Source organism: Protomyctophum bolini, assembly GCF_963924005.1.
Source record: "Protomyctophum bolini genome assembly, chromosome: 9".
NCBI classification, from domain to species: Eukaryota; Metazoa; Chordata; class Actinopteri; order Myctophiformes; family Myctophidae; genus Protomyctophum; species Protomyctophum bolini.
Genome location: NC_137870.1, coordinates 11,973,162 through 12,000,912, shown reverse-complemented (window position 1 = coordinate 12,000,912; position 27,751 = coordinate 11,973,162). Strand labels below are relative to the sequence as shown.

Below are 27,751 nucleotides of genomic sequence, written 5' to 3'. Positions count from 1 at the left end.
GCCTAGCTCAATAATGAGGACACATTGTCGGAGTGTTATAGAAACATTGTAACGAGTTCCAGCCACCTCGTTACTGTAACCGCCTCCCTCTGATAAAAGGTAATATGAAAACACGTGCGACCATTTACGATTGTATAGTATGTGCCCCACCCGTCCATTGTTATACCGTAGCGCACGCGTTACTGAATAATAACAACACGTTTCTAGCACGGCGGTTCCCCCTTTGTACCGAAGCGTAGACAGACATGGCCCAGTCAGTGTGGCTGCATTACTTTCCAAGTCCCCGTGGGAGAGCGCGTAAAAGCTTGTGCAACAACAACTGCATGACCTCGTCGAGAAACAAACGTATGGATGATGGTGGCACAGTACTATAGTATCACTCACGCGCAAGAGAATCGGTGTGGTGCATGTTATGTTAAACTGCATGCACACCACCAGCACCTGTCTATTAAGACGCTTAGAGGCTTTTGGGATCGCATTTGGATTTATGAATTAACATAGCGGAGTTGCTGTGGGACGGGTCAGTGGGTCTGACTCTGAAGTGAACACATCCTTTTTATTTCAGTGAATTTAAGTGGAGACACGGTCACCTGTCTCTTCATGAACACATTTACAGAAACCATGCCCTGATTCTAGCCAGGTCGACTACCGGGTATCTATAACAACGTTAAGCTGTTATGTGTAAGGCAGACTGCTAGCCAAGACTTCAGATTTCTCTTATTATTTTAGTGTATTGACAATGACATACTCTATAAAATAAACCTATGACAGGCTGTCTTGGTCTAAGGCTAGCAGATTGCCACAGTTGAGGATCTTTATTTTCTATATTTCAGGAACAAGGGGCAGAACTGTACAGTCCTCCGTCTGAGTGTGAAGACAGGCTAGAAGCAGCCATGGTGAGTGACTTGCTCAAAATCAGGAGCAGATTGTAATTATGACATTACCTTACTTAAAGGGACACTTCGCCCTTATTGCAAAGTGTAATATATGATTTTAGCAGTGAGCCCAGTGTCTCTGATGTCATCGACACTGGGCTCACTTCCTTCCTGGACTACAATTTCCATAATGCTTTAGTGCACTGCTCCTCCTTGTGGATAGGGGGGGGGGGGCTGTCTTAAGGCTCATACATACTCCAGTTTAAGGTGATGGCTTATTACCGCGGTGTAGTTTTTTAAGGGTTAGAAAACTACAACATTAAGTCCCTCGCTGTGGTGATCAGCCATCAGAGAAACTAGGCTCACTGCTAAAATCAAAAATATCTAAAACAATTTAGGCATTTAGCAGACGTTCTTAATCCAGAGCGACTTACTTTAAGCAAGAACAAAAAGCATGTGAATACATCACATAAAAGCATTTATCATGAAACATGCTAAGTAAGCTAAGAAAGTAACAGTGGAATATCTATATAATGAAACTATACATATAAACTATACATATATACTACTATGCTATACATTATGTACTATGGCGTGCTACTATGCTACTACATACAATGCAATTATAGTGCTGTCTACATAACATGCTATAAGTCTGTATCAAATGCTATCTAAGTCTACAGAAATGCTATCTAAGGGGGTAGGGTAAGTGCTATGGGCCATGATGGAGTCTGAAAAGGTGGGTTTTCAGACTACGGCGGAAGATTGGGAGTGATGCTGCAGTTCTGACTGCAATGGGAAGTGCATTCCACAGTTTTGGAGCCAGAAGGGAGAAGAGTTTGGGACGTGTGGAGCGTTGTCCCGGCGTTTTTAGTGAGGGTACTTCCAGCTTCCCTGCGTTGGCTGATCTGAGTGCGTGGGAGGGTTTGTAGGGTTCAATCATACTTGCAAGATATGGGGGAGCCATACCTTTGGTTGCTTTGAATGCCAGCATCAGAGTTTTGTATTCTGTTGCGGGCAGCGACCGGGAGCCAGTGGAGGGAGCGGAGCAGGGGGGAGACATGTGAAAATTTTGGCTGGTTGAAGACCAAGCGAGCTGCAGCTTTTTGGATCAGCTGGAGAGGCTTAAGTGCACATGCTGGTAGGCCAGTAAGGAGGGAGTTACAATAGTCGAGTTTTGACAAGACTGTTGTCTGGATTAGGAGCTGGGCTGATTCCTGGGTGAGGAACGGTCTAATTCGTCGTATGTTATAGAGTGTGAACCTAGGATCGAGGATCGAGTGACAGGTTTAAGAGAGTTTTGGTAAGGGGATGGCAAACCGGCTAACTCCAAATTTCCCTCTTTCCTCTCAGTCTTCAGGGGTGGATCTCAAGACCAAGGAGGAGAAAGATGCTGAACTGGACAGACGCATCGAAGCTCTGAGGAAGAAGAATGAAGCCTTGGTCAAGAGGTACCAGGTATGGTAGGCCTCAAGTTAACACATAACATAACATAACATAACATAACATTTTCTTTTTACCAAAATGGCAAAAGAAACAGTGTTGCTAAATCTCGTAAGAGAAATGAGCCCTCGAGAAACAAGACAAGTCTTGCTAGAGAAATAAGCAGCCGTCGGAAACTAGAGTTCTCAACAGGCCCGAAACTTAAGGCCTGGCCCTACCTGGGCCCTCATCAAACCCTGTACACTCAAGACACTGCCCCCACTGCAACCCTTAGATCTCCATTTATGGAGCTGACCTTCCATAAATGTTGATCTGACCTCATCAAACCCTGTACACTCAAGACATGCTCCATATATGGCCAGACCTCATCAAACCCTTTACACCTAAGACACTGCCCCCGCTGCCACCCTTAGATCTCCATATAGATCTCCTTGTCAGACAGTAAAGTCAAAGTTGAGTCGATGCGTCGTTTATGACGGGGGACCGGGGACGGGGGACGGGTGGGGGAGGCGGGTGGAGGTGCGCGCACTCAAATACGGATGTCAAACGGAACACTGCGCACACAGTGGCCTCTCCAATCTGGCACAGAAACCCATTAGAAAAGACATAGCTAGGCTGTATGTATCTATGGCGAAGCGCTGATTATCAAAACCAGAGACCAGAAAAGAACACAACGGGGGCATAATTGGCACACAGCGCAGCACAGCGGCCCGGCCAGGCAGCCATAAGAACACCTTACAAAATATAACATTAACACTAGTGGCAGTACAGCAGCCTGACCTTCAGAACACAATAGAAGACAGGTCTATATTAACATTATAGCAGCCAGCAGCAGTTGGCACATCACCAGAATACAATCTGCTGTTACCTTCCACGTTCACGACGTGAACATGTATTCCTCCTCCTCCTCCTCCTCCGACAACCACTCGATAACGTATTCATGTTACTTATTTTCTGAGCCATGCAAATGAACAACAACGTGCACTGACCGGAGATGGAGAGATTCATGCGTCCCGCGCGTAAAGCTAAACCAGAAACAGGACAGCCACTGCGTCAGCACGGAGGTGAGGAGGGGGGATAAAGTTTGCACGCTTCTATCTGTTACTTCTCTTACGCAGGGCAGTTCAACTTCGATGGGACATCACTGAGAGCCACACACAGCTGCAGTTAGGTTTTTAATTAAGGGTGCGTTCTGAAATAGCGAGCGCATTGTGCAGTGCAAACTAATAGGTGAGTGCGCTCCGGTGCGGTATGCAAAGGGAAAGAATGACTTCTGTCCGTGACAATAACCAATCCTACAGTTTGAATTATGTACACACGCACACATAGAGCAAAAAATATGATATGGGGAAAACAATTGAAAATGTTTTTTTTTCTTTTTTCTTCTCCTAATTTGAATCTACTTGTATTAATGCATTACTTATTAATTTTATGAATGCCCTAATATATATATACCCACCAGTGTTTGTACCATTGCTGTCATGGCCGTCCCCTTTTATTTTTTCCTCTCGTTCCCTTGTTTTGCCATGATAATGGCAAAATACATTATTTATCACGTCATCACAACAAAACAATAGGTTACGAAAGGTTACCCCGATTCTTCAACTATTCGGTTTCAGCTCTAAAAACAACCGAACCGAATATGCATTTTTGCAACTATTTCACTGAGGGACTGCCATTGGAATTTTCGCAGGGAATCATAGCTTCAAATTGACATATTGGTTGTTCAGTTTGACCCACCAGTTTTGGCTCATAGAGCCAGGTCTTCCAGAAAACAGCGAGTTGAGAAAACAGGCTTGAAACCTAGCATGTGTCAATACATGTTTAAGCATGTATTTCATATTTACATGTCGATTTCAGCTCTGACACTTGACATGCTCTAGTATGTGAAGAGTCTGCCTGTGCTATTAACTCATTTAAATTGAATTTGCACGATGGCAGGCTCTCAGTCAAATCTGGTCTCATATCTTTGATTTTGTATCTGTTCTATCCTCTTTTTCTTTGCTACCTATATCCTCTCCCTACAACATGATATGAGAAAAATAATTGAACCCACTTCTTTACACCTGTAAACCTGTGATGTGACACATAAAGCTCTTAGCTGGCATCATCATTGTGACACTTGCACTTGCAGTTCTGGAGGACGCGTTTTTCTGAAAACTGGCAGAAAAACGCAGTATTGTGCAAGGACCTTTAAAGCTTGGCATCCCTTTTTCTCATGGGATATATCAACAGGAAATAGAAGAGGACAAGAAGAAGGCGGAGCAGGAGGGCATTGCTGTAACCACGGCCCGAAAGGCACGCCCCCATGACCAGGAGGTCGACAGGAGGAAGACGGACAAAGAGAACTTCACCGTCACAGTAGACCTCTCAAGACCAGCTGGGGTAGGTCAGGGTTAGGGGCCGTGTCCAACAAGATGCGTTGGTTCTCGGCTGAAAATACCATGGCGCTTGCCTAAAAAACGCTTCCTAACGCCCAAGTTGAACATTATTTCAGTTCCCAGCAAGCAGATAGAATTGACACACGCAGTACCTTGTTTAAAACGGGTAGGTTGCACACATCCAGTCCCCTGCTGTTGCTGGACAATAGATAATAACAGTGTAAAAAGATGAGTCCGCACACAGCTCTGCTCCACAGTGTTTGGTTTATTGCAGAAACATTTTACGGTGTCGGCCATTGTTGGCCTTCATCTTTTTACATGTGAGTGCGTACCTTGTCACGTTGCTTTCTGAAAATAAATTGCGGCGCTCCCATTGTAAACAATTCAATCAGGAAAATGTCTTGGTGGGACACAGCATCTTAGAGTCTAAACCAATAGTTCTCAAACGTTTTCATGTCAAGGAGCCCCAAATTGTTATGTTATTGAAGTTATTATTAACTGATTATCAGTTATATGAGCCATATGATTACATAACATAAAATGATTGGATGTGTTGCTTATTACTTATGTTCCACATAAGTAATCTGAAAGAATGGTCCTCATATGCAAAATATACAGAATCTAGCATTCTGCCATGGGCGAACAAAACAAAACAATGTTTTATCAGAATATAGCCTACTTACTAAAGAGGAGAAGGTGAGTCCAGTATTAACTTGACCTCAGTCAGGTTTCTCTTATCAAAACACATCATCAGCACTGTGCCACAGGAATGGAGTGGAGGTTGCCTTTAGTTTCAAGATATGAACTCACAGGATAATATGGACTGGAGTAAGCTAACCAGTTGGAAACAGTAGCCAGCTAGGGGGTCCTGAGAAAATGATCTGACAAATTTGGTTGGGCTTATTGTGCATTTTAGCCCACATAGTCTGCTATTTGTATTTAAACCACACCTACCCCTAACCGATCATTTATTAATTTCTAATCATAAGAATCATTAGACCTTCTGGTCTACTGATAGGACAACCACACTTCTCAGCTGAGCGCACACACTCACAGCATGTGGAGGTGGGACTTTTTGGCACGTTTCACTTTCATCATGTCTGTATTGTTTTGAAGCAGAGATTGGGGGTCTTACATACAGTATACTGTACATGCTTAACGATTCGCAACTTTAGTCCATTAGAAAGACTAGACACATTTGAATTGATTAGATTGAATTGATTAACATTTTGAAAATGTATTTAATAAAGTAGCTCGTTGGACTTAATTGAGTAGTCAGCCGTTTGGCCAACAGCCAGTGATATTACAATAAAAGCTTTATTTTGACTATGCAGTAGGAAAATAGTGCCGATGTAACTGCCTCAACAGTAACTGAAATTTGGCAAATTCATAACAACATCGGCAAGTTGAAATAATCTAACTAAACCTAACCTATTCATTCTGATCAAGGTGGTTAAACAAGACTGGGCTGCTATACAGATTATTAATGGAATAAATTCAAAATATAAATGTGACCTCATGAAGAATATTAGGTTTCCAAAATATTCCCCAATCCTTGCAATGTAAGATTGGATGAATAAAATATGAATAGGCTGTAATGGATGTTTGCTATTGCTTGATTAGAGTGACTACTCGAGTGACTACTCGAGTTGGGTACCAGCTGGTTTTCACTGGCGAAAAGAACGTTACTGGTCTAACCTTGGTATTAGCCTACCAAATCCATTAGAAACATTCTGAAAAAGTTCTGAAACCGCTGGTCACACTACAGTGAAAACGGTGTCCTATTTCCTGTTCTAATTGTGCACTGCTTGCTGCAACCAATGCAAATCTGTCAGCCCACAGTGAAGACAGCACAGGGGGGCTGAACTGAGACACCGTGACGGCCTGTCATTTCACATCAGCATAAACGAAAACCCCAAACACGATTAAGCAAATGGATGTTTATTTCCCCCCATGAGATTGTGGGCCTGGGGAGAAGATAACATGGTTATCTGTAACGTGATGACCCCGGCTCCTTGAAAAGACAGACCACGCAACTCATAATCTTTGACAGCTCCTCATTACCCAGTTAGGTTAACAGGCCTGTTAGGCTAAGAATCACACACCTGTCTAGTCATGGCTTAGGGTCCTGCAAAACCCATCTTTTTCTACCCAGGCAACCCTGACCTGAAAACAGTTACACTTGTATCTGAGGGGATTGGGACGGTTATGATTGAGGCATACGGAAAGATTCTAAGTCCAATACAATCAATGACCCCAAAGGTTGGACCCAGTCTGCCACCTGTGGACTGTAGAGGGCAGCGGGACAGATTGAAATCTGTGTTAATCAGTCTTCAGGAGACATGAGTGTAGCAATTCAATCAGAGATCCTAGTGTGTTCCAGAGTTCCTATTAAGAGCAGTGGGCCTACTGGGCCACTGCTGGCAGGATCATGCCATCTACTGAACTGATGTACCTGTCTTGGTGGTGCAGTGATTAATGACAGAAGGGTGAACTTGGCTGATTAACCTGTCCCTAAATCCTGGTTATTAATTAGACTTTGCTTATCTTTTTAATACCTTCTTCGTTGAAATTCTTGCTCTCTCCCGTTCAGGTCAAACAGTCTTATAGTTCTCTCTTAACTTGTCTGTCTCCCTGTCTTACTCTTTGTTCGTCTTGCGATCACAATCTTATCCGAATTTGCATTTGCAATTCCTATATCTCTTAAGTTTTGATCCATCAATGTATTTCATGATGGTTTAAACAGAATTAGATTAAGAAGTAATGATTAGCTGTCTTTTAAAACAGGGTTTGTATGCATGTAGTGTGGCAGTGCCAACAGAAGCACCTCTGGCTGAGAAAGTCTGAAATAGTGTAAATGATGTGTCTGAGGTCATACTGTAATTGAAAGTCTGCCCATTTTTTGAAGGGAAGACCTCAACTTACTAATAACAACAGGTGCGTCGGCGACAAAGTAGCAGACTGCAGACACGTAGAGAAGGAGGGAGACCCGCACACTGCCACTTGCTGGTTCAAGAGTTTTTAATATGTCAAATGCAACGTTTCGGTCCTTCGACCTTCCTCAGGCATGATTCAGAGTAGGCTGACATGTCACTAAATACATTTCACAGGTATAGACAACCAATCAGAAACGCATGTAATCATCAAAACAGGTAGTAGCAGCTGCATAGTCCACAGTCATGTGACTCTTAAAGTTACAGTGCCTCTGTGACTTTCCTCAGATACTATTGAAAATAATACAGGGACAGATATATATGTAATGCCATACAGTACAAGAAAATCAACATACAATTAGTAAATAGGCAAATAAATGTCACATTACCATGACAGGAGTGGACAGTAAAAATAAAAACACAAATCTGCCCATGTAAAATATACAAATGTTAAGTGAATCTCACCAACATTGTTCTTTTGAAACACTTTTGTTATTATTTGTGAAGTATTTATAAAGTTCATTATTTCTATTTGGCCAAATGATGAGGACATGATCATAGTGATCATAGTGTAATGCAGATTTGCTTTGTGTACTGTGGCTACGCAAACCGCACACATATTCTAGTATCTTACTATCCATGGCTAAGGATTGGACAAGGATGCCACAGCATTATTAAATCCAACCCTGTCTTGTTTGGTCAAATAGTGGCTGAACTGAAGGAAAGGGACTTTATCCATGACCAGTGATTTCATATTGATTGACAAGCATGTCTTTTCCCCCACAGGACAATAGAGTGGTGAACGATTGGAAGCCCGGAGCGCCACCCGCCAGGAGGTCGTCAGAGGATGGTGACAACCACAGCCCCCCCAGGAGGGCGGCGGGGTCAGGGCGTATGGGACGAGCAGGTCAAAGAGGAGGAGGTGGACGCCAGGAGAGGAGGGACAGAGAACCCCGTGGTGACAGAGAACCCCGTCTCGACAGAGAACCCCGTGGTGACAGAGAACCCCGTCTCGACAGAGAACCCCGTGGTGACAGAGAACCCCGTCTCGACAGAGAACCCCGTGGTGACAGAGAACCCCGTGGTGACAGAGAACCCCGTGGTGACAGAGAACCCCGTGGTGACCGAGAACCCCGTGGTGACCGAGAACCACGTTTTGACAGAGAACCACGTTTTGACAGAGAACCACGTCTTGACAGACCACCTAGAGAAGGAGAGACTGGAGAGCCAGGGGGAGGAAGAGGAGGAGGGCGCGGGAGAGGTAGGAGAGGGAGAGGAGGAGCCAGAGAGGGCGGCAGGGACGGGATGAGAGAGGGCGGCAGGGATGGGATGAGAGAGGGAGGAGGCCCACAGTCTGGCATGGACAGGAAATCAAAGGTGAGTGAGAGAACAGGCGCAAATGTTAATCTAAATGCTTGCGATTACAGATGAATTTGGCAATTTTGCCTCAATTACAAAACATACTGTACATACTTTGAAATACATTTTCTACCAAATATCGTTAAACATCCTGACGCAGTAACAAGGTCCAGACGGTGTGCACTTTTCATTGTGCACACACATACTGGACACACACTGCTGCACTGCTTCCCACCTTCTCTCACACACTCACACTAGCTCATTAGCTGGATGGCAAGTGCACTGCCATCGCCGAAAAACACTGGGCGACTTAACCCTGTTGTCCCCTATTCCTTCATTAAGGATTGTGCCCATAAAATCTTTTATGCACCCTGCCCAACCGGCCCATCGGATTCTTAAAGGTGGTTACAACAAGCGATCGACACGATTTGTTCTGGCTCTATGTAATTGAATGAATGAATTGCCATCCCGATGCTTTAACGGTGCTTGTTCATGGACAGGAATGGGAGGAGAAGAGGAGGCAGAACATCGAGATGATGAACGAGGAGATGGAGAAGATTGCAGAGTATGAGAGAGGGCAGCGGGTATGTATGGGAAAACATCCTCCATCTAAAGTGGGAAAGACTGTTTTAACTGTGTTCAGAGTATGTTTAACTGTATGAGAGAGGGCAGCGGGTATGGGTTTTAACTGTTCACACCACTGTCCATGTGAGAAAATGTGATGTAGAGTGGACATTAGCTGGGCATCACAAAACCTATCCTGTGGAGGTGACTTTGGAAGCTATTTCAGACATTTCCTTCTTCTTGTTCCACAGATGGATGGAGACAAGCCCATCCGTAACTTCCTGGACGACCCGCGGCGTTCTGGCCCGATTCCCGACTTGGACCGTAAGGAGGGCAGCAGGAGACACGTCCGTAACTGGGGTGGCCTTGACTTTGACAATGTTAAGACTGGGGCTGAACTGGAGAAAGAATGGACTGTGAGTGGCGTTCTGTGAAACGCAAAATTATGTGCCAAGTGTGTTGCACAGAAGTTGCAGTGGTATTGGAGCTTAAACACATATTGACCCAGCAGCCAAATATGTATACAGTTTACGATGCTACATTGACAGCAGGGCTGCATACAGTACAGTGATGGATGGTATTTTGGGCTAGTTCTCAATGGAGCACCTGAAGATGTAGTTTGGTAGGGGTGGTGCAGACGTCTCTACTCTACCACGCCACAATGAGATTATACATGAACCAGGGGCGAATTCTTCTTATAACTGTCTTATAACCTTATAATTCTTCTTATAACCCTCTCCCCACATGCACATGCAAGGAATGTCTCCAAGGAATCCAGGGGGAAAAAAGTGGGCTGTTATAGTGCCACCATTGACGTCGACCGATATAATTATAAGATATAGTAATTACTACTTTTAGTAATTATTATGAATAATTCTAATGAAAGTGTTTTCGCATTTTCCCATTCATGGGGAAATTATATGCACGAATGAATTAATATAAATTAAACTTTACAACTTTTCTTTTATAATTAGCAAGCACACGGTTCCCGATTTTTCTGAATATAGTGTTTTTATATCCTAGTGCTTCCTTCTGCAGTGGGGTTTCCCAGAATAGGGAGTTTTTCCAATAAGAATACCATTTCTGTACGCTTTGTAGCTGGTTGATATCCATCCTCATAGGGATAATTCTATGCTCCTTATCTGTCTTCTGTTCAGAGCCGAAGGCCTGGTCAGAGGGGTTCTATGGACATGACCATGTCCATGACAGGCCGGGAGAGGGCGGAGTACCTCCGCTGGAAGAAGGAGCGTGAGCAGATTGACGAAGCGAGGCTGGCACGCCACCGCAATGCCACAGGAGAGTGGAGACGGGAGTGGGACGCACAGAAGACCGATACCATGTGAGAGTGGAAGGGGAGAGGAGGGAAGAGCTGAAGAGGCACTATTATATGAATGTGGGGAGACCAGTAGAGTGGATAAGAGAGATGGGGTAGAGGGACCTGCAGCAGCATTGACACTCGACTATCCGAGAAGCTGCAGAGAATTTGGCTGTAGATGAGGCCTAGAGGATTTGCCTGTCGAGGGGAATGGATTCAGCAGAGGATCATGCTGTAGAGGGGAATGTATAGAGGCATCGTGGTACTGAGGCTGTGTGTACTGTAGCTGATGTGACAAGGATGCACAGCGACATGGCATATTGATCTTTAGCGTGCGTGTGCTTCTGTTTGTTAACCCTGTGGCGTTTATTTCTTTTTTCTTTCTTTCACAGGTTCAAGGAGGACCCATCTGTTGCTACAGAGGGCTTGATGGATGAGCATGGTGGCAGAAGAGGCAAGTCACCTTCCACGTACCCACACATCATCATCAAAAAACAAAACGCACGTGTGTGTGTGTGTGTGTGTGTGTGTGTGTGTGTGTGTGTGTGTGTGTGTGTGTGTGTGTGTGTGTGTGTGTGTGTGTGAGATATGCAATCAGAAGGATGCGACAACCAGGCCCCTCTGCTCCCAGTTCATTAAGCTTGTTGTGTCAATGCGAGCTGATTAAACTCATTATGTAAATGTTCACTGTATTTCCCCGGTGGCCATCCAGCCCCCTAAGCTAAGGCTCAAGGCTGATTTGAGAGACAGTGACAGGTTTTAGAGGTCTGGGATGTACAGTAGCACTGCAGTGGAGCAGTGGTTGTTCAAGACCTTTCATGAAAAGGATTTCATGTAACATTACTTTAATAGGGGGAGTTTGTCTTCTGCCATGTGTCCTGTTCATGATGTCCCGCTGGTGTGGAAGACAGTTGGCTATGTGATGGCACTCTCGTGTAGTTTTAATGTATGTGATTGTGTGTGGGGGAAATGTTTGTCTTCTCTGTGTGTGTGTCTTCCTTGCAGCTAGGGGGCGTGGCTCCCGTACAGAGCCTTGGGGCAGGGCCTCAGGTTAGATGGCATGCGATTGTGAATTACTGTGTGTTTCCTTGTCTATTTGAGCATTACATACACCCAATCTGAAACACCTGCCCCTAGTGTGGAGCTTATTTGAACCCCTTAATCCTATCCTTGGTCTCCTTGAATTTGTCTCTTTGTTAAGCTCAAGTTTAGCAACTTAATGCGTTGTGAGCTGACACGTGAGCTTGTAGATACGCTATTTTTGCTATTTGCTTTTTATTACATGCTCAGAATATGGACAGTTTCCAATTCAATAATATTTTGGAGCTATTATACCATTACATCAGCCCAGGACTTTTTTCAGGCTCTGGATCAGCTATGTAACTTAGCGTCTGAACGTTTACATCTGACCTTCTAACCATTGAGCCTCACATGGAATGGAACTATTTTGTGGATTGTCTTTAAAATATTGGTCAAATATATTAGCCAGTACTGTGATGTCATGCTTTTGTATTGTTAAATTTTGCTTTTTACTAGTATAGGGGAGTTGTTTTGGAATTGGGTGGAAATAATTGTCATACAATCCTCAGTGGTCAGTTTTCCATTTGTAACTCAGAGACACACACTGAACGGCCCATTTGGTTCCAGTTGTAACACTGAGGATTTTACCATGTAGGTTCCCAGTGCACCAAAAGATCGGAACCTTACCCAAAACATGTCTATAGCTGCCCTGGATCAAACAACACTGACTGATCGTACTTGGTCTGTGATTAACCAGCTCCGGATACCAAATGGGTGGGGTTGGTCACTTGAGGACAAGCATTAGAAAGTAATGATGACAGTACCGCTTTTACTATATACTCTGTGGAAATGAGCACTTACCCACCACTAATTATATTAATCATGTTGAAACCCCATCCATCTGGCACTGCCAACTCGATTAAAACAAGCAAGCAATCGCTTGCGACTTTGCGAGTGTCATGTGATTTGACCCAGGTGTGTCTATCCTCACTGGCTGTAACAACGTGTGTGTGTGTGTGTGTGTGTGTGTGTGTGTGTGTGTGTGTGTCTATAGATTCTGATGTTGCACCTGCCAGGCTGCCACACATCATAACCTTCATTAGTTTTGGCTGCGTTTGTGTTTGTGCGAGCGTGGTGATTTCACAGATTCCAATTTGTAGAATGTGAATGTCGTGACTCCTCACAGCTTTACAGGCTGCTCTGTGCTTTCTCTTTCTCCTCCCACTTCTCTGCTTTACTCAGCCCTTCCTCACTTCTGTCTGTCCTCTCTTGATCTTTTCCCTTCATTTCTGCCCTCTCCCTCCCTGTCTCATTCTTTTCTTCTCCCCTTTCCGCTTGCTGTTGTTTCTGCTGACCTTCTGTTCTCTTTCTATGTCCCTTCCTCCTTCCCTCTCATCTCCCCCTTTACTTCTGTGATCATTCTATCTGGTTCTCCACCTGCCTCTCCAGTCTCCTCCTCCCAGTTCTCACTCTATTCATCTTTGGGGATTGGGTGAGATTGGCTTCTGTCTTTCTCATCCATTCCATTATCTCTTCCTCCTCCCTCGTTCTGCCCCCCTTGAGTCTTTCTTCATGTGAGATCATCCTATGAGTCATCCCATGTGTTTAGCTTGCAGACGGTTTTATCTTAACGCTGGAGGTCAGATGGAACAAGGGGCAAGGTCAGCACAAGAGTCATGGGATTGGCTTTGAAATGGCCACTTAATTCTGCTGTTACATAACACGCTGACAGCGACTCTTAGCCCCTGGCTTTATTGTGATCGCTGGACAGGAGTAAGAACAGATGATGTTTATTGGGGGGGGGGGGAGTGGTGAAGGCCTTTGATGTGTAGAATATGGAAAACTACCTGTATTGGGTAACATTTGAAGAAACTATTTAAAATTGGCATTTTGGGCTTGTTTTTATGTTATTAAGCACTTTGTGACTTTGTCTTAAAAGGTGCTATATAAATAAAGTTTAATATTATTGAGTGTCTTACAAAGACAAGATTGGCAGTGTATGAACCCTAGTCAACAAACTGGTTAATGGTCAAGTGAATTGAGTGCTACAAAGTAATTAGGTTGCTGGTAATCACAAAGCCTATAGCATCTGTCTACTACTACATGCCATCTAAATAACATACTTGGTATGGAGTGCTATGGTGTGAATTATAGCCTACTGCCATTCCTGACTGAGGGGGAAGGTTATTTCACAGTTTGGGGACCAAAGGCAAATGTCAGGACACCTGGAGCATTCGCCAGGGTGTCGTAGGGATGGAATGGACGGATGTCCTACAGTATTTCTGATCTGTGTGGGAAGGAGTGTAAAGGTGGATCATGTCCTGGAGCTAAGAGGGTGCCATGTCCTTCATTGCCTTGTCATCAGTTTCTATTCATTTCTATTCGTACATTTTCTTCCCTTAAATGACACCTTCCTTTTTGGTTTTCATCTCTCCATTGAAAACATTCTTTGTCCTCCGTCATGCATCATTTACCTTTTTCATTTTTCCAGACGATAATAAGCGACCTCCCAAGGCACCAACGTTTGCTGAGTTCCTGTCCCAGGGCAGGGGAGACCGGGGAGACCGGGGTCGAGGAGACCGGGGCCGTGGGAGGGGTCGGGGGCAGAAGCAGAGCTATAGGTAATTTTATACAGCCAGGTTCGCATGCCAATTCATTTTTTTTATTTTTTTGAACCTACAGTATGTCATCTAATTTGTGTGTGGGTGCGTGCAACCGAAAGACATCCGAGACTGAAAGTCTGTAGTGTTATTATTATTTTGGGAAACGGGTCAAACAATGCCATTCTTTTCAGCATGCACGACAACCGCTGGGAAGCAGAGAAGCAGGACGAGGAGAAAGAGATGGAGGATAAGGTGAAGACGGAGGAGAAGACAAAGACGGAGGAGAAGACAACGATGGAGAAGACCAAGAAGAAGGAGAAGGTAGAGGAGAAGGTCAAAGCTCCTCCACCACAGAAGGTATTCGGATTGAATCCCAGAAATGATAATCTCACCACAGCCAAATTCCAATACCCAAATCTTTGCTCACCGAGTCACTCCACACTCTTTTGGAGGATCCGAGACCGGGAAGAGAGCGAGCTCTCCAAGTGTACCACCAGTGTACACTTGAGCCTGTTCTCGTCCGCTCGCCAGAAGTGTTGAGTTGACTAGTGTGTGTCTGCTTTGTTATTGGCTGGACCATATCCTTGGGCTATGAGATGGAAACCATGACTATGCTGTCTGGGAGAAAAAGATGTTCCGTGTTGTGGACTTCAAAGGGATGTTTTATAGTCGACATAACTTTGATATGCTCGCTCATATCCTGCACGTGTATAATATACAGTATATATGAATAATATTGAATATCTGTGATCAAAGCAACTGCACTGAAGTAACAAATTGTGTAATGGATTGATCTTTATTTAATACAATCATGCTGTTTGGTGTGCATGGTTTGAGCTAGAACACGTGTCAAACATCTCATTAGAAATACAACATCTAATATAGAACATGACATGCAGGAGGAGCAAGCGAACGAGTAGGCAGGAATGTGAGGAGTCATGGGAAGTGGCTGTCAGCCCAGCCTGCTCGAGTCGCATCTAATCCTGTCCTCGCTCGGAGTCGGAACTAAGGCGTGAGCGATTGTGGAAATTGGGCGTATTTGAATTTGGCTATGAAGTTCACTCACTTGAACACATATTTTGTTTTTCCTCCCAATTGGAGTGCTACCTTTGACCGTGACCCTGGTCGTCCTCTATTCATCGAGTTACAGTAGACGATACATCTTACATATTTGTAACCCAGTATAAAGTAAACGGCTCCCTGTTTGGTAAATATATGTTGGATCACCTGATCAAATCATTTGGTATTTGAAACCGCCTTTTTTTAATATGGAATATTTGTCTGGTTGCACAATCTTAATTTCTTGCAGTCTGTTTGACTTAACCTTATCTCTCAGTAACAGTCGGGTACCAAACATTTTCTATGCTCCACTCATTCAATCCTATGTTCTGTCAGTCCATACAGGCAGGAGAGGAGAAATATGCAGATGGAGAAGATGAGGACGAGGAGTGGGAGGACGCCAGTGATGGAGAAGATGACAGCTCCGACGAAGGAGAATGCACCGACGACTCCGGAGCCGATGAAAAGAAAGATACTGGAAAGGAGAAAGCAGTCTCTAGCGAGGACACCTCCCCGGCCTCTCCTCCATCGAACCTCTCGGCCAGCAGCCCGAAGGAGAAGCGGACTCCCAGGCCCACGGTCCACATCCCTTCTCCGTCGGCGGCACAAGAGTCCCCAGAAGGTGTGGTAGCCAAGCCCCTCAGCCCCTTCTCCCCGCTGGGTGGCCACCAGCCTGTGTCAAACTGGGCCGAGGAGATGGAGATGCAGTCCCCGCGGAGCGGTGGTGAGAGCACGCCAAAGTCCACTAGCTCTGCGGACAGCACCCCCCAGGCCAAGAGGCAGGAAGAGGCAGAGAGCCCCACAAAGTCTACTGAGTCTGAGACGGAAGCAGACACAGGTATGTGACAGTTATTTGACTAATACAGGCTTGCATGACACAAGACACAAGTTTGTCTATATAAGGAATATATTTATATTATATTTACATGGTTTATTGTACATGACATACGTTAAAATGACCCCAAACATGTTTGAAAGTGAAATATCCCTTTAACATGCCAATTGTCTCTCTTATCTGTTCTTTACTTTATCTCGGAATACTTTTCCTTTCTTTTGCATCTCACTGTTCTCTGTTTACTGCGATCCATATAACCACAAATGGAAAGTGGGCTGTAAAAAGGGAAATTCTGTCTGAAATGTAGCTCTTCTGTATTGTTGTCTCTTAACTTCTCTTCTCCTTTCTTTCCTCTTTTCTCCTACTCACCATGCTCTCTTTTCCTCACTTACTAACGACTCCCATGATGTCTCCCTCCCTCCTCCTGTCAATCCTCTCCTTTGCCTGCCATACTCACTCACCTGTTTAATCAAATCCCTCGCTCCGCCGTGCCTCTCCTTTCCCACCTTGTCGTCGTCCTCCCTCGTTCCCCTCTGCAAATATCGCCTCCCCAGCTGTGGCGCGCCCCACCGATCCAGCTCAGTCTGAAGCCCGGGCGAGTGTGACGGTATCGGAACCAGAACCAGACTCTGCCCCCACTGAAGACCCCCATCCTCTCCCTTCTCCTCCTCCCGCCACTGTGACGGTATCAGAACCAGACCCCACTGAAGACCCCCATCCTCCCCCTTCTCCTCCTCCTGCCACTGTGACGGTATCAGAACCAGACCCCACTGAAGACCCCCATCCTCCCCCTTCTCCTCCTCCTGCCACTGTGACGGTATCAGAACCAGACCCCACTGAAGACCCCCATCCTCCCCCTTCTCCTGCCACTGTGACGGTATCAGAACCAGACCTCACTGAAGACCCCCATCCTCCCCCTTCTACTCCTCCCACCACTCCGGTTTCTGATCCCACCCCCTCTGAGGTGCCAGAACCTGTGGTTATCACGACTGCAGAAGGCGACACAACTTCTTCTGCTCTTCCGCAGGGTAAGAAATATATAAATGATAAAATTCAATAGACACAGTTTAGACATACAAGTCCCATGACTCCCATCATGCTTTGCTATTGAAAACACAACTATTACCAGTGAACATCATGCAAAATTATATTTTAGGATTTGCTCAGATATTTAGGTAATAATTAGTATAGACTTGGAGTATTAATGGTATTTTAAAGGAGCTCCACCATGAATTTGACATTTTTTGGTGTTTTTAGGCTTCCCAGTGTATTTTTACACCCCAAAAGGTTTATTTTTTAAACAGTCAGATCTTCATTGAGAAATCTGTGATTTTCAGATTCAGAGACAAATTTGAATAGTCCGTCCCACCTTTAATTTGGCTCCACCCACCCTTTAAGACAAAGTTAAGACATTGGTATGCATGGATCGACCACCATTGTTTTTTAGTCATTTTAGTGCTGTTTTAGGCTGTTGAATAACTACAAGTTTCTAGACACCATATTATCCCAACTAAGGACGAGGACATTAGAACAAGTGGATGAACTATATTTATGTGGGTCGACGAGACGTTCCGCTGACCAAAAATAATGTGTATGTTTGTGCATATCACTTTTTGCCAGCTCGGGACAGGGGACACGGTAGTAAAGAAACATGGTGTGTTGACCTACACAAACAACATCGCTTATAGATATATTGGCGAATTTAACAAAACTTTTTTTCCTCACCACCACTGGTGACTGATCTGCGTTTGTGTGTTTAGTGCTGTACGGATGAAATGCAGAATAATACAATTAAGGCGGGTTATTTTACTTGTCAAAATGTCGCGTATACAAAGTTGGGACACCCGAGTGTAAACTGTAAAGAAATTGACCCCGGTCGTCCCATTTTGTAGGCTACCCCGCTAACCACGGGGTTACAAAAACAGACGGCACGCTTCAATATATTTGACATAATTCCTGCTGGGATCCACTCGTAATTCTGATGGCTTGTCATGGAGCTGTATGAATAAAACCAAACACTAAGCTAAAACCCTAAATGATTCCGGGGCTCCAGACAACATCAACGCTGATTGTTTAGCTGGCATATCTCTTGAGAGATTCTATTTTACTTTGTCAATCATTTCTGTGTAGTGCCCTGCATAATTTTGCTAAATGTTGTTTACAATTTTAGAACCCTGCTACAGATGTGTTACATTTATTTCTATTACTTTTCAATTCATATTGCTGTTTGTTCATGGTAGAATTGTTATTGTGTGACTGGGGTGTCAATCAACCTGAGCCAACCTATGGAGAACAAGAGGGGGTGGGACTTAAGGAGGAAACAACACAGAGAGAGCGAGACTGGAGAAAGAAAAACGAGTGGACAAACAGGGACATTAAGTGTTTAAATAAGTTTCTGCAGATTAAAGTCCTGTTGCCTATCAGAGGGTAGCCACAGGCTGTGTGTTCAGTTTGGTTTTTATGTTGATTAGAACTGTGAAGAAAAACGGAGTTTGTATGTTCAGTAAGATGTCCATCACTAGCAGTGTAACCAAATTAATGCTAGGCTAAGGTCAAAACAAGCAGAGCTGTCCACAAACACTGGTGAATGCAGGAGGAGAAGTGTGTTGGGAGTATATGTTCTTGCACCAAGTTTCGAGTGAGTACAGACCATCCATCTAACTGAGGATTCTTTCCCTATGAGCTCCAACAGCGTGCCAACGTCTGGTACCATAAACTGAGTAAATCAAACCCCGGGGTATTTTTTACTCAGTTTATGGTACCAGACGTTGGCGCTCTGTTGGAGCTCATAGGGAAAGAATCCTCAGTTAGATGGATGGTCTGTATTCACAGTTCCTTAGAACACATAAACATATGCTGCAGTGTCCCAAACTTCTAGTTCCAGGTGAAAGTGTGGTATAGACAGATTCAAAGGCACCACTTTGTGTGCATGTGGACCCTCTGTATGCATTGGCAAGCTTCGAGCACCTTTATTGTCAGCAATGGTGCAGCAATGTCCGGAAGCACACTATATTAACAGGAAAAACCCACACACTAATGAACTTTCTATCTTTTACAACAAATGTACATTTTTTGTTCTCACATACAATACTGTGGTGATCATACTCACTCGAAACTTGGTGCAAGAATATATATACTCGAACACACTTCTCCTCCTGCATTCACCAGTGTTTGTGGACAGCTCTGATAGGCAACAGGACTTTAATCTGCAGAAACGTATTTAAAAACGTAATGTCCCTGTTTGTCCACTCGTTTTTATTTCTCCAGTCTCTCTCTCTGTGTTGTTTCCTCCTTAAGTCCCACCCCCTCTTGTTCTCCATAGGTTGGCTCAGGTTGATTGACACCCCCAGTCACACAATAACAATTCTACCATGAACAAACCAAATATAAATTGAAAAGTAATAGAAATAAATGTAACACATCTGTAGCAGGGTTCTAAAATTGTAAACGACATTTAGCAAAATTATGCAGGGCACTACATCTGTATTTGCATCGTGAAGAATTTCCCCCTTATCTCAAGTTTCGACATCAACACAGTTTGTTTCGCTTCTTTTTTTCTCTCCCCACTGTCCACCTCCTCCCACGACAGTTCAATGCCCCCTCCCTCCACCCCTCCCACCGAGACCGAGGTGGGCGGGGATAAGTGGTGAGGAGGACAGGGGGCTTAGGTGTGGACATTTTTGGTATTGGTATTGAAATGGCTTGGAATAGTTTCCTGAGAGAGATGAAAGTGAATGATTTGAGTGGTTGTTTAGGCTTCAGTTATTAAAGGGAAACATTTATATAATACATTTGATTTTAAATTCATGGTGGAGCCCCTTTAAATCATCATACAGTAGATGATCCAATTAAAAAGATTTTAACCTTCTCTATCTAAACTATCTGTTTCCCTCTCCTTCCCTTTCTAATGCCCCCCCCCCCACACACACACACACACACACACACACACACACACACACAAACACCCTCCAGACACCTCTTCCCCTTCTCCCCCAGCACCTACCTCCTCCTCTGCAGTAGTGGTGGAAGCCGAGCAGAGCACCTCCTCTGATGAGCCTGCAGAAGTGAACCCAACCATGACCTCCACCACCACCGCTGAGTCCTCTGCCTCTGTGGGGCCTGATACCAGTCCGGCAGCAGAAACATCAGAGAGCTCGGAGCAGACATCCTCAGGTGCGGTCCACATCAGCGACTTTTCAACGGTGACTTACTGTAAAAAGTCCCTGACTCCTTCCACCCCTCTACACCTGACCTAACTGACCTTTCACACCCGTTTTCTCTTTATTTTTTCCACCATTTTGTTTGTTTCGGCTGTTTCTTTTTTTTTTGCTGCTTCTGTGTGTTCCTCTGAATACTGTGAATATGTGGCATGTTTGAAAACTGCACGCATACTTATATATTTGTATACAGCTTTCACTTGTGAGTAGGCATGCCGCGGTTTACCGAATTTCGGTAATACCGCGACAGGAACAGCCACGGTGTTGATACCGTGAGATTTCCGAGCATACAGTATTTTAATACAGTGTCAGTGGGCGGCGCATGCTGCGCATATGCAAAGCAACTCCACTCGCACACTAAGGCAAAACATTTATTTTCACCACACAGCTGCAGTAGATTGAAAAGTTGCTTCCTACCTTTGAGTTAGTGTTGCTGAAAGACACCCAGATCCAATTGTATATTCCATATTTCCATATGTACTATAAGAGTGAACTAGTGTCAACACGGAGGCACACAGTGACAGTTGTGAGCATGCGCAGATTGCACTACCTCTTCTACAGCATTAGGGGGAGCCATAGTACAGTGAAATACAGTGGGGAATATCTATTGATTCATTGATTGAATACTTTATTGGCAGAAATGTAATCAGTATAGGGTACAGTCAAACACATTACAAAGGGATCACTGAAAAAAGTCCTTGCTGTCTTGTTCCATTCAGCCCTGGCCCAGGACCGAATGGAAACAAGACAGCAAGGACTTTCAATCAATTCATAATCATGACAAATATTAAAATTCAAATGATAATAAAAGGTAAAAATAAAAAAATAAGATATGTAGTCCTGCAGGTTGAGGAACGAAGAAGGGCTTATAAGGAGGTGGGGGTAGTCTCTAGACATAGGTGGGGGGGGGGGGCTTTTTTATTTATTTATTTTTTAATACCGTGGAATACCGAGGTATAGATTATCAATACCGGCACCGTACCGTACTGTAAAATCTCATACCATCCGTGGCATGCCTACTTGTGAGATTCCTCCCTGCTGCCTCCTCTCCCTAAAAATGAACTGAAAGCACTACTAATTCTGCCCCTTAGCTGTAGCTTCACTGGTAATACCATGCCCCTTCTTCCTTCAGAACTGCCTGTTTGACTTCCTTGCGATGTGAGCACTTTGCTTCCGTTTCTGTCCTTGTCTTGTCGTTGATGGGTTAAAAGCATGTGACCGTGGTAGTACATGGCCTGCTCCCTGCTTCACCAAGGTCTAGGGCTGCATGGATATGGCTTCTGTTCTGTTAAAAGCCTAATTGCTTTTAGCAAGATATTGTGGTCATGATCATTGATCAGGATTTAAAAGCAAATTTGCAAGATGTGTTCTACCGGTATGTAAATGGTAGACATTTAAATCTTGCATTAGCATGGCTATTCATTGTGAAAACTCACAATATCTGAATTCATACATTGTACAGTCCTACTCCGTCCCACCTTCTTTGTGTTTCACTGATGTCTTGGACATTGATGCACATTTTAGGACCAATATGTGAATGATTACCAGAAAGAAGGGAGAAGATCAGACTTGATTGTTTTTTTGTTTTGTTTTTTATTCTGTGTACTGCAGAGAGTTGGATGTTACCTCAGTGCCTCTACTTAAATATTACGATTCTGAACCTTAACACGATACTAAACCTTTAACATGTCGGCAGTGCCAAAAGCCTTTGAATTATCTTCTTAAAACTATCAGAATTATAGAACTTGTTGTCAAGTGCTGGAAGCATCCATATAGGAAAAAACGTAAAGATGCATCCATTACCAACAGCATCAGATTCCAGTCCAATATTCTCTTTCTTGGTGTAGTCTACGAAGCTACCCGGGGCAGGGTAGTATTGTAGGGTAAGACTGTGGTACTATGACAACCTCTGTTGATGTGCTTCCTCACTCATCTTCTGACTGGCTGACTCACGACTTTCCAACCACAAAACTGCCCTCTCCTTGGATGTTTTCCACTCACTCAATCACTCATAACTGAAACTAGTCGTATTACAGGAAAATGTCATTGCTGTCGGGCAGAAACCTTGTATGTCCAACCCATTACTTTAAAGGAAATTGATTTTTTATTTTGTTTTACCTGTGTTACCAATGCATCCAGTGTCGTTATTATTTAGTCACAAGTTATTGATACCTTAAATTGGTTAAAAAGTAACCACTTTCCAATTTAAGAAAATATATATACAGTATATAACGAATGGCTATTTTCACTATTTTTGTGTAACACCGTCAAACAGTGAAGTATAAAATAAATAATAGTAATAAATAATAATTCATTTATTTAAAACAAATATATATATATATATATATATATATAATATGGAGATAAGGTTTCTGCCCAACACTGGTGATATGCTTATTTTGTTTGCCTTGCCTACGTGGTCTTTCTTTCAACTTCAATGTCTCATTTTGACCAGATGATTGTCTCTCCACACACACACACACACACACACACACACACACACACACACACACACACACACACACACACACACACACACACACACAGAGCTTTATAGACCTTTGATTGCACAAATTGCTTGTTGATGATCTTGTGATACTGCCCATCAATGTATTCATTGTTACTGCAATCACCATAACCAGTAGACTTACTGTAGCGACCACTGAACTGGAGTATGCACTGCACTCCATGTCTTATAGCTTCTGGAGCACATTACTTCACTGTGTAGGGTCTCTATACAGTAGCTCACTCACACAAGCTTGGCTTTATGTGTTCCCTCCGCACCTGAACACGTAATGTAGATTGTGTTTCTGCTACTGATTGTCCTAATGGTTACGTTTCAACGTAACCAATTGAGCCTATTGGTAAGCTTATTATTGGACTTAATCCTCACTTTCATGGCATTTGTCCTCCGATTGTTTGGGCCTTAAAACAGGCAGTAGAAGTAAGATGAGATCAAATGACAGAGAGAGAGAGTGCACATTATGATGAGTGTGTGGTCGTGTGTACAGCTCATCAAGGGTGTAGACAGGAAATGAGGAGAATTACAGCCACAATTAGGTCTTTAAAAGCTTTTTCAGAGGAAATTAGCTGCGGCCTGGTTGGCCAGATGATGGTACAGATAGAATAGAGGCTGAAGTCTTGATCAAATTAACTTTTCTGAAGCTTTGTCAGGCTTCGATGGAGCATGGTGTCTGACCTTGAGTGGATAGCAGGATGTGAATCATGTCTTAATTACAGCTCAAAACCCCCAAACCCCCAAAACGGGATTCAGTAAGACACGTCAGTCAATATTTGAAGAGTTTCGTTCCCAAATACTGTGTATTACAAGTTACTTTTGTGTAACATCAGAGTGAGGAAGTCAGTCGAACTTAAAAAGGATCCAAGGCACTCTGTTCAGTTGAGTTAAAAAGCCTTTATTTATCCATGGCTTAGTTTCTAGGCAAAGAGGAAAAAGTGGTGACCACTGGTTTGGCCCTATGGCCTTCATCAGGTCCCCTGAGCGCTGACCACTGGTTTGGCCCTATGGCCTTCATCAGGTCCCCTGAGCACTGGTTTGGCCCTATGGCCTTCATCAGGTCCCCTGAGCACTGACCATTGGACCGCGATGAAGGCCTAGCAACCGAGAGACATTCATAGGTTGCATATGAGCGCGATCTAACTTAATCAATATAAACCCTTAAAAGACAAGTATACTCGTCTTTGGCAGGCTACAGTTTTATTTGAAAACGCAGGGAATGTGTTAATTGATTACTGTGTAATAGTGTGTATTATTATCTCATTAGAGAAGGCTCAATCAGGCCGTCCCATCTGCCACACATGCTGACAACATTAGCAGTCAAAAATACTGTAAGGGGGTTTTGTTCTCTTACACAAAACAAAAGGAGCCATAATGGCACACAGAGCACACAATGGCCAGTGTGTGACCCCACCACCACCTCCCTATTATTTTTTTGTCAACAGGCTGAAGTCTGCAGGGAAGCACATTGAATCACACTGCTAATGTGTCCATAGTGGATGGAGGGATGGAAGGGTGAATAGAGACGGAGAAGGAGAAAATGAGGCAGTTGAAGACATCCACAACTATATGTTACTGGAGTGACCATCAGAGATAAAGAAGACAAATACACAATCATGATCGGGACACTACATCTTGAACCGACCACTGTTCTAGCTTTCTCCTACACTCAGAGTCCTGTGGCCGTGGCTTTGCTCACTGCCAGCCTGGCCACAACTGTGTTCTAGCCCATTCCGTCTAGCGCTGGGCATCAGAAAAGATATACATTGCAATTTGTGGGGTTATAAGGGGCATCAAAAACCTTTATCGTGTTGGATTCTTACAATGAGATGTCTGGATTTCCTACTCAGCCATAGTCCTTTCTAGAAAATCAAGTGATAAAGAAAATCTACTGACTTGAGAAAATTATTTACTTTCTTGCACTGTGAAATAGCCTTCAGAGAAAAGTACCCAAGAAAGTAGAAACCCAAAAACTATTGAACTATCAAAATTAAGTATCTTAAGATTTTGTTTTTAATGCCTGGCTCAAACTGTCATCAGTGTATTGTATGGTGCAGCAGCTGGACATCTTCCGATTACCAGTGTTATGTCATCGCTGTCAGACTAAATTTGATCAATTTTAAGAGACTCATTTCACCATTACTGTGACAATGTCAATTAACTCAATTTTGTTCTTTGGTTTCATTTTTATGGCTTTTGATTTGGTTTTTCTAGGATATTTAGACACGAAACAATTTTCTTAATTCATCAAACGCTACTGTTTGATTCATTTTCTTGAAACTGTCAAATGACAGTGAGGGAAACGGATTGGTGGAGATACATTCTCCCCCAATCCGTTTCCCCCTACTATGATCCCATTAAAATGGGTGAAGACATTGTCACACATCTTTAGTCAAATGTCAAAATGATCATTCTCTAGCCTGAATGTGCAGGTATACATTAGTTTTAACTGCTGTCAACGGTGTGATGGTATACTTAATTTTAAAACTATAATTTTATGGCAAGCTGTACAGGCTTGCTGTCTGTGTCGCAGAATAATTAAACAGAATTATCTTCTGACATTGGCATTCATAACTTGTACGAAAAAGATGAAAGCAATTTCAGCAGGAGTTACATTTTATCTGTATCTGATCAGAATACCAATCCTGTACTGCAGCAATTCAAATTGTAGGAATGCAATTCTCTCAATCAGTATTTCGATAATCGCTAACTAATATATAGGAGCTGAGCCTAATTTATGCTCTGTCGCATGGTGACGCCATCATGTGCCAAGTATGAATCAGGCTCATTGATTTTGTGGTTCTGATGCATTGGGACTGTTAAGAAGCCACTTGTACAGAAGAATCAATCATGTCCATCTATCAAGATTTCTCTTCCCTTTAATATCGGATGTGCAACTAGTAGTCTCTCAAAGGATCAATTTATTAACCAAACTTGGAAGAGTTTCATTCCATAGTGAGATAGGAACCATTTGAAAATAAAAATAAAAAGCCCAAATGTTGTTGGCCATTTCGCTTTTAGACCTAAAGACCTTTTCAAAATAGTATGAGTATGAAGTCATGATAATCTCTACTTTTGAAATGTAGATCAATGTATTTGTGCACCGCTTTCTTACAAAGTGCAAAGGAGTAAAGTAACAAAAATCATCTCAAATGCATTAGTCTTGAGTAACCACCTGATCAAGAGACTTCCACCCACTTATACGACTGGTGACATCTAAACTCAGTATGTGCTAAAACTTGATGGGAGTCATTCGTAAATTTTAAAAATGATGTAATCACAGGAGCAATGTAAAGACTTGAGAGCGTTCCTTCATATGGGGGTGGTATCAGGATTTGTTAATTTCAACACAGTGGGCATAGGTTTGTTACTGTTGGTTTTCTCTAGTATCCATGCCCAGTCATTGGATTTATATTTCCCTAGGCCTAGACGAAATCGGTAGGCCGAGATCTCTGATTTTCTGGCTACGCAAGACTACAAATGAATTGGTGGCATTTTGGAATGAAACACGTGTTCCTCATACCTCAACAGGCCAAAACCTTAAATTTGAGTCTAAAGCATTTGCAAAATGCTTGGTCTTAGATTGTTTGGTCTGCTGCCTTACAAAGCCATGGTGCAGTTCATGTTGTACATGCTGCAGAAAATTATCTTTTGTGTTTACAGATGGGAATAGTATAGTATGTTTTTATAGTTATATTAATCATGGCCTGGCTCTGACCTTTAGTTGCACTGTACTTGGTGCGCTGTTTTTCCCGATCTGCACCAAATCTCTTCATCAAAAATAGCAGATTGTAATGCATTGTGAGCTTGCAGATCTGCTATTTTTGGCTAATGTTCACCCCATAATATGGATGCTGGGGTTTGAGTGGTTAAAACACTCAAAAGTAGTTCCTGTCTGTGGGGCACTATGGATATACTAAATTGGATGCTTTAATATTTTGTGTTCTATCAAATGAATTTGAGGAAATGCAATATGTATAGTTTTTAAATGTAACTGAACATTCCACAGTTTTTAAGTTTATGGTCTATGACAATGAAAAGTAATTTCTTTTTTGTAGGCCTTTGTTTGCATATTTTGCTTTCTTCGTTGGCTTGATGACTTTGTGATTGTATTTAAGATGTACAACCGTATGTCTTCCCATTTGATGAGCAAAATTTTACTGAGAAATGTAAAGTTTTGCCTTTTGTAATGAGGACTAGCATGATCCAAAAATATTGCTTTTTATCTGATCAAATTCATTCATTACTTCAATGCTTTTTATTTACACACGTCAAAGAGATAGACCCCATATTTGTACAGCTCATGAATTGCGAAATGTATAGCATGTTTCTGTTTTGTTATCAGTTTTTCATTTCTTTAACTTACTCAATAAATGTTTTACTCATGGTCTCTTATAGCTGGTTTGTGTGTGTGTTTAAGAGTCTGTCTTAATATCTTTCTGCACTATGCACAAATTGAATGTCCAACACATAATGCCTAGAGTGGTCCTGGCTTTTAATGTCTTGTGCATGGATTCAACCTTTGGCGATGCAGGACAGAAATAGGATTGCTTTTTCCTCTCGTCTCTTCACTGCATTATTGTAGTTTACTGTGCATTGGGGGTTAGAGAGCCTTTTCACTGCATTATT

General features: G+C 43.1%; 1 protein-coding gene across 2 annotated transcripts; it reads left to right on the top strand.

The window, feature by feature from the left end:
• ccdc9 (coiled-coil domain containing 9) lies at window positions 1–27,517 on the top strand. Of its 2 annotated transcripts, XM_080771812.1 has the most exons (16): window positions 1–99; window positions 834–896; window positions 2,229–2,333; window positions 4,554–4,703; window positions 8,419–9,009; window positions 9,492–9,575; window positions 9,807–9,971; window positions 10,713–10,894; window positions 11,263–11,328; window positions 11,880–11,920; window positions 14,382–14,511; window positions 14,685–14,850; window positions 15,889–16,390; window positions 16,942–17,415; window positions 20,360–20,560; window positions 24,568–27,517. In XM_080771812.1, the coding sequence occupies exons 2-16, from the start codon at window positions 894–896 to the stop codon at window positions 24,570–24,572; spliced, it is 2,865 nt and encodes a 954-aa protein (XP_080627938.1). In that variant the 5' UTR covers window positions 1–99; window positions 834–893; the 3' UTR covers window positions 24,573–27,517. The 2 variants fall into 2 exon arrangements, with proteins under 2 accessions (XP_080627938.1, XP_080627939.1); XM_080771813.1 differs by lacking the exon at window positions 11,880–11,920 and having other exon boundaries at window positions 11,263–11,324; window positions 24,619–27,517.
• Window positions 27,518–27,751: the final 234 nt, after the last annotated feature.

Bases quoted from the DNA above. Each gene is read 5' to 3' on its own strand.
- ccdc9 (XM_080771812.1), top strand. The intron at 9,010-9,491 runs GTGAGTGAGAGA...GTTCATGGACAG, and splicing joins GCATGGACAGGAAATCAAAG to GAATGGGAGGAGAAGAGGAG. The intron at 11,329-11,879 runs GTCACCTTCCAC...CCTTGCAGCTAG, and splicing joins CATGGTGGCAGAAGAGGCAA to GGGGCGTGGCTCCCGTACAG.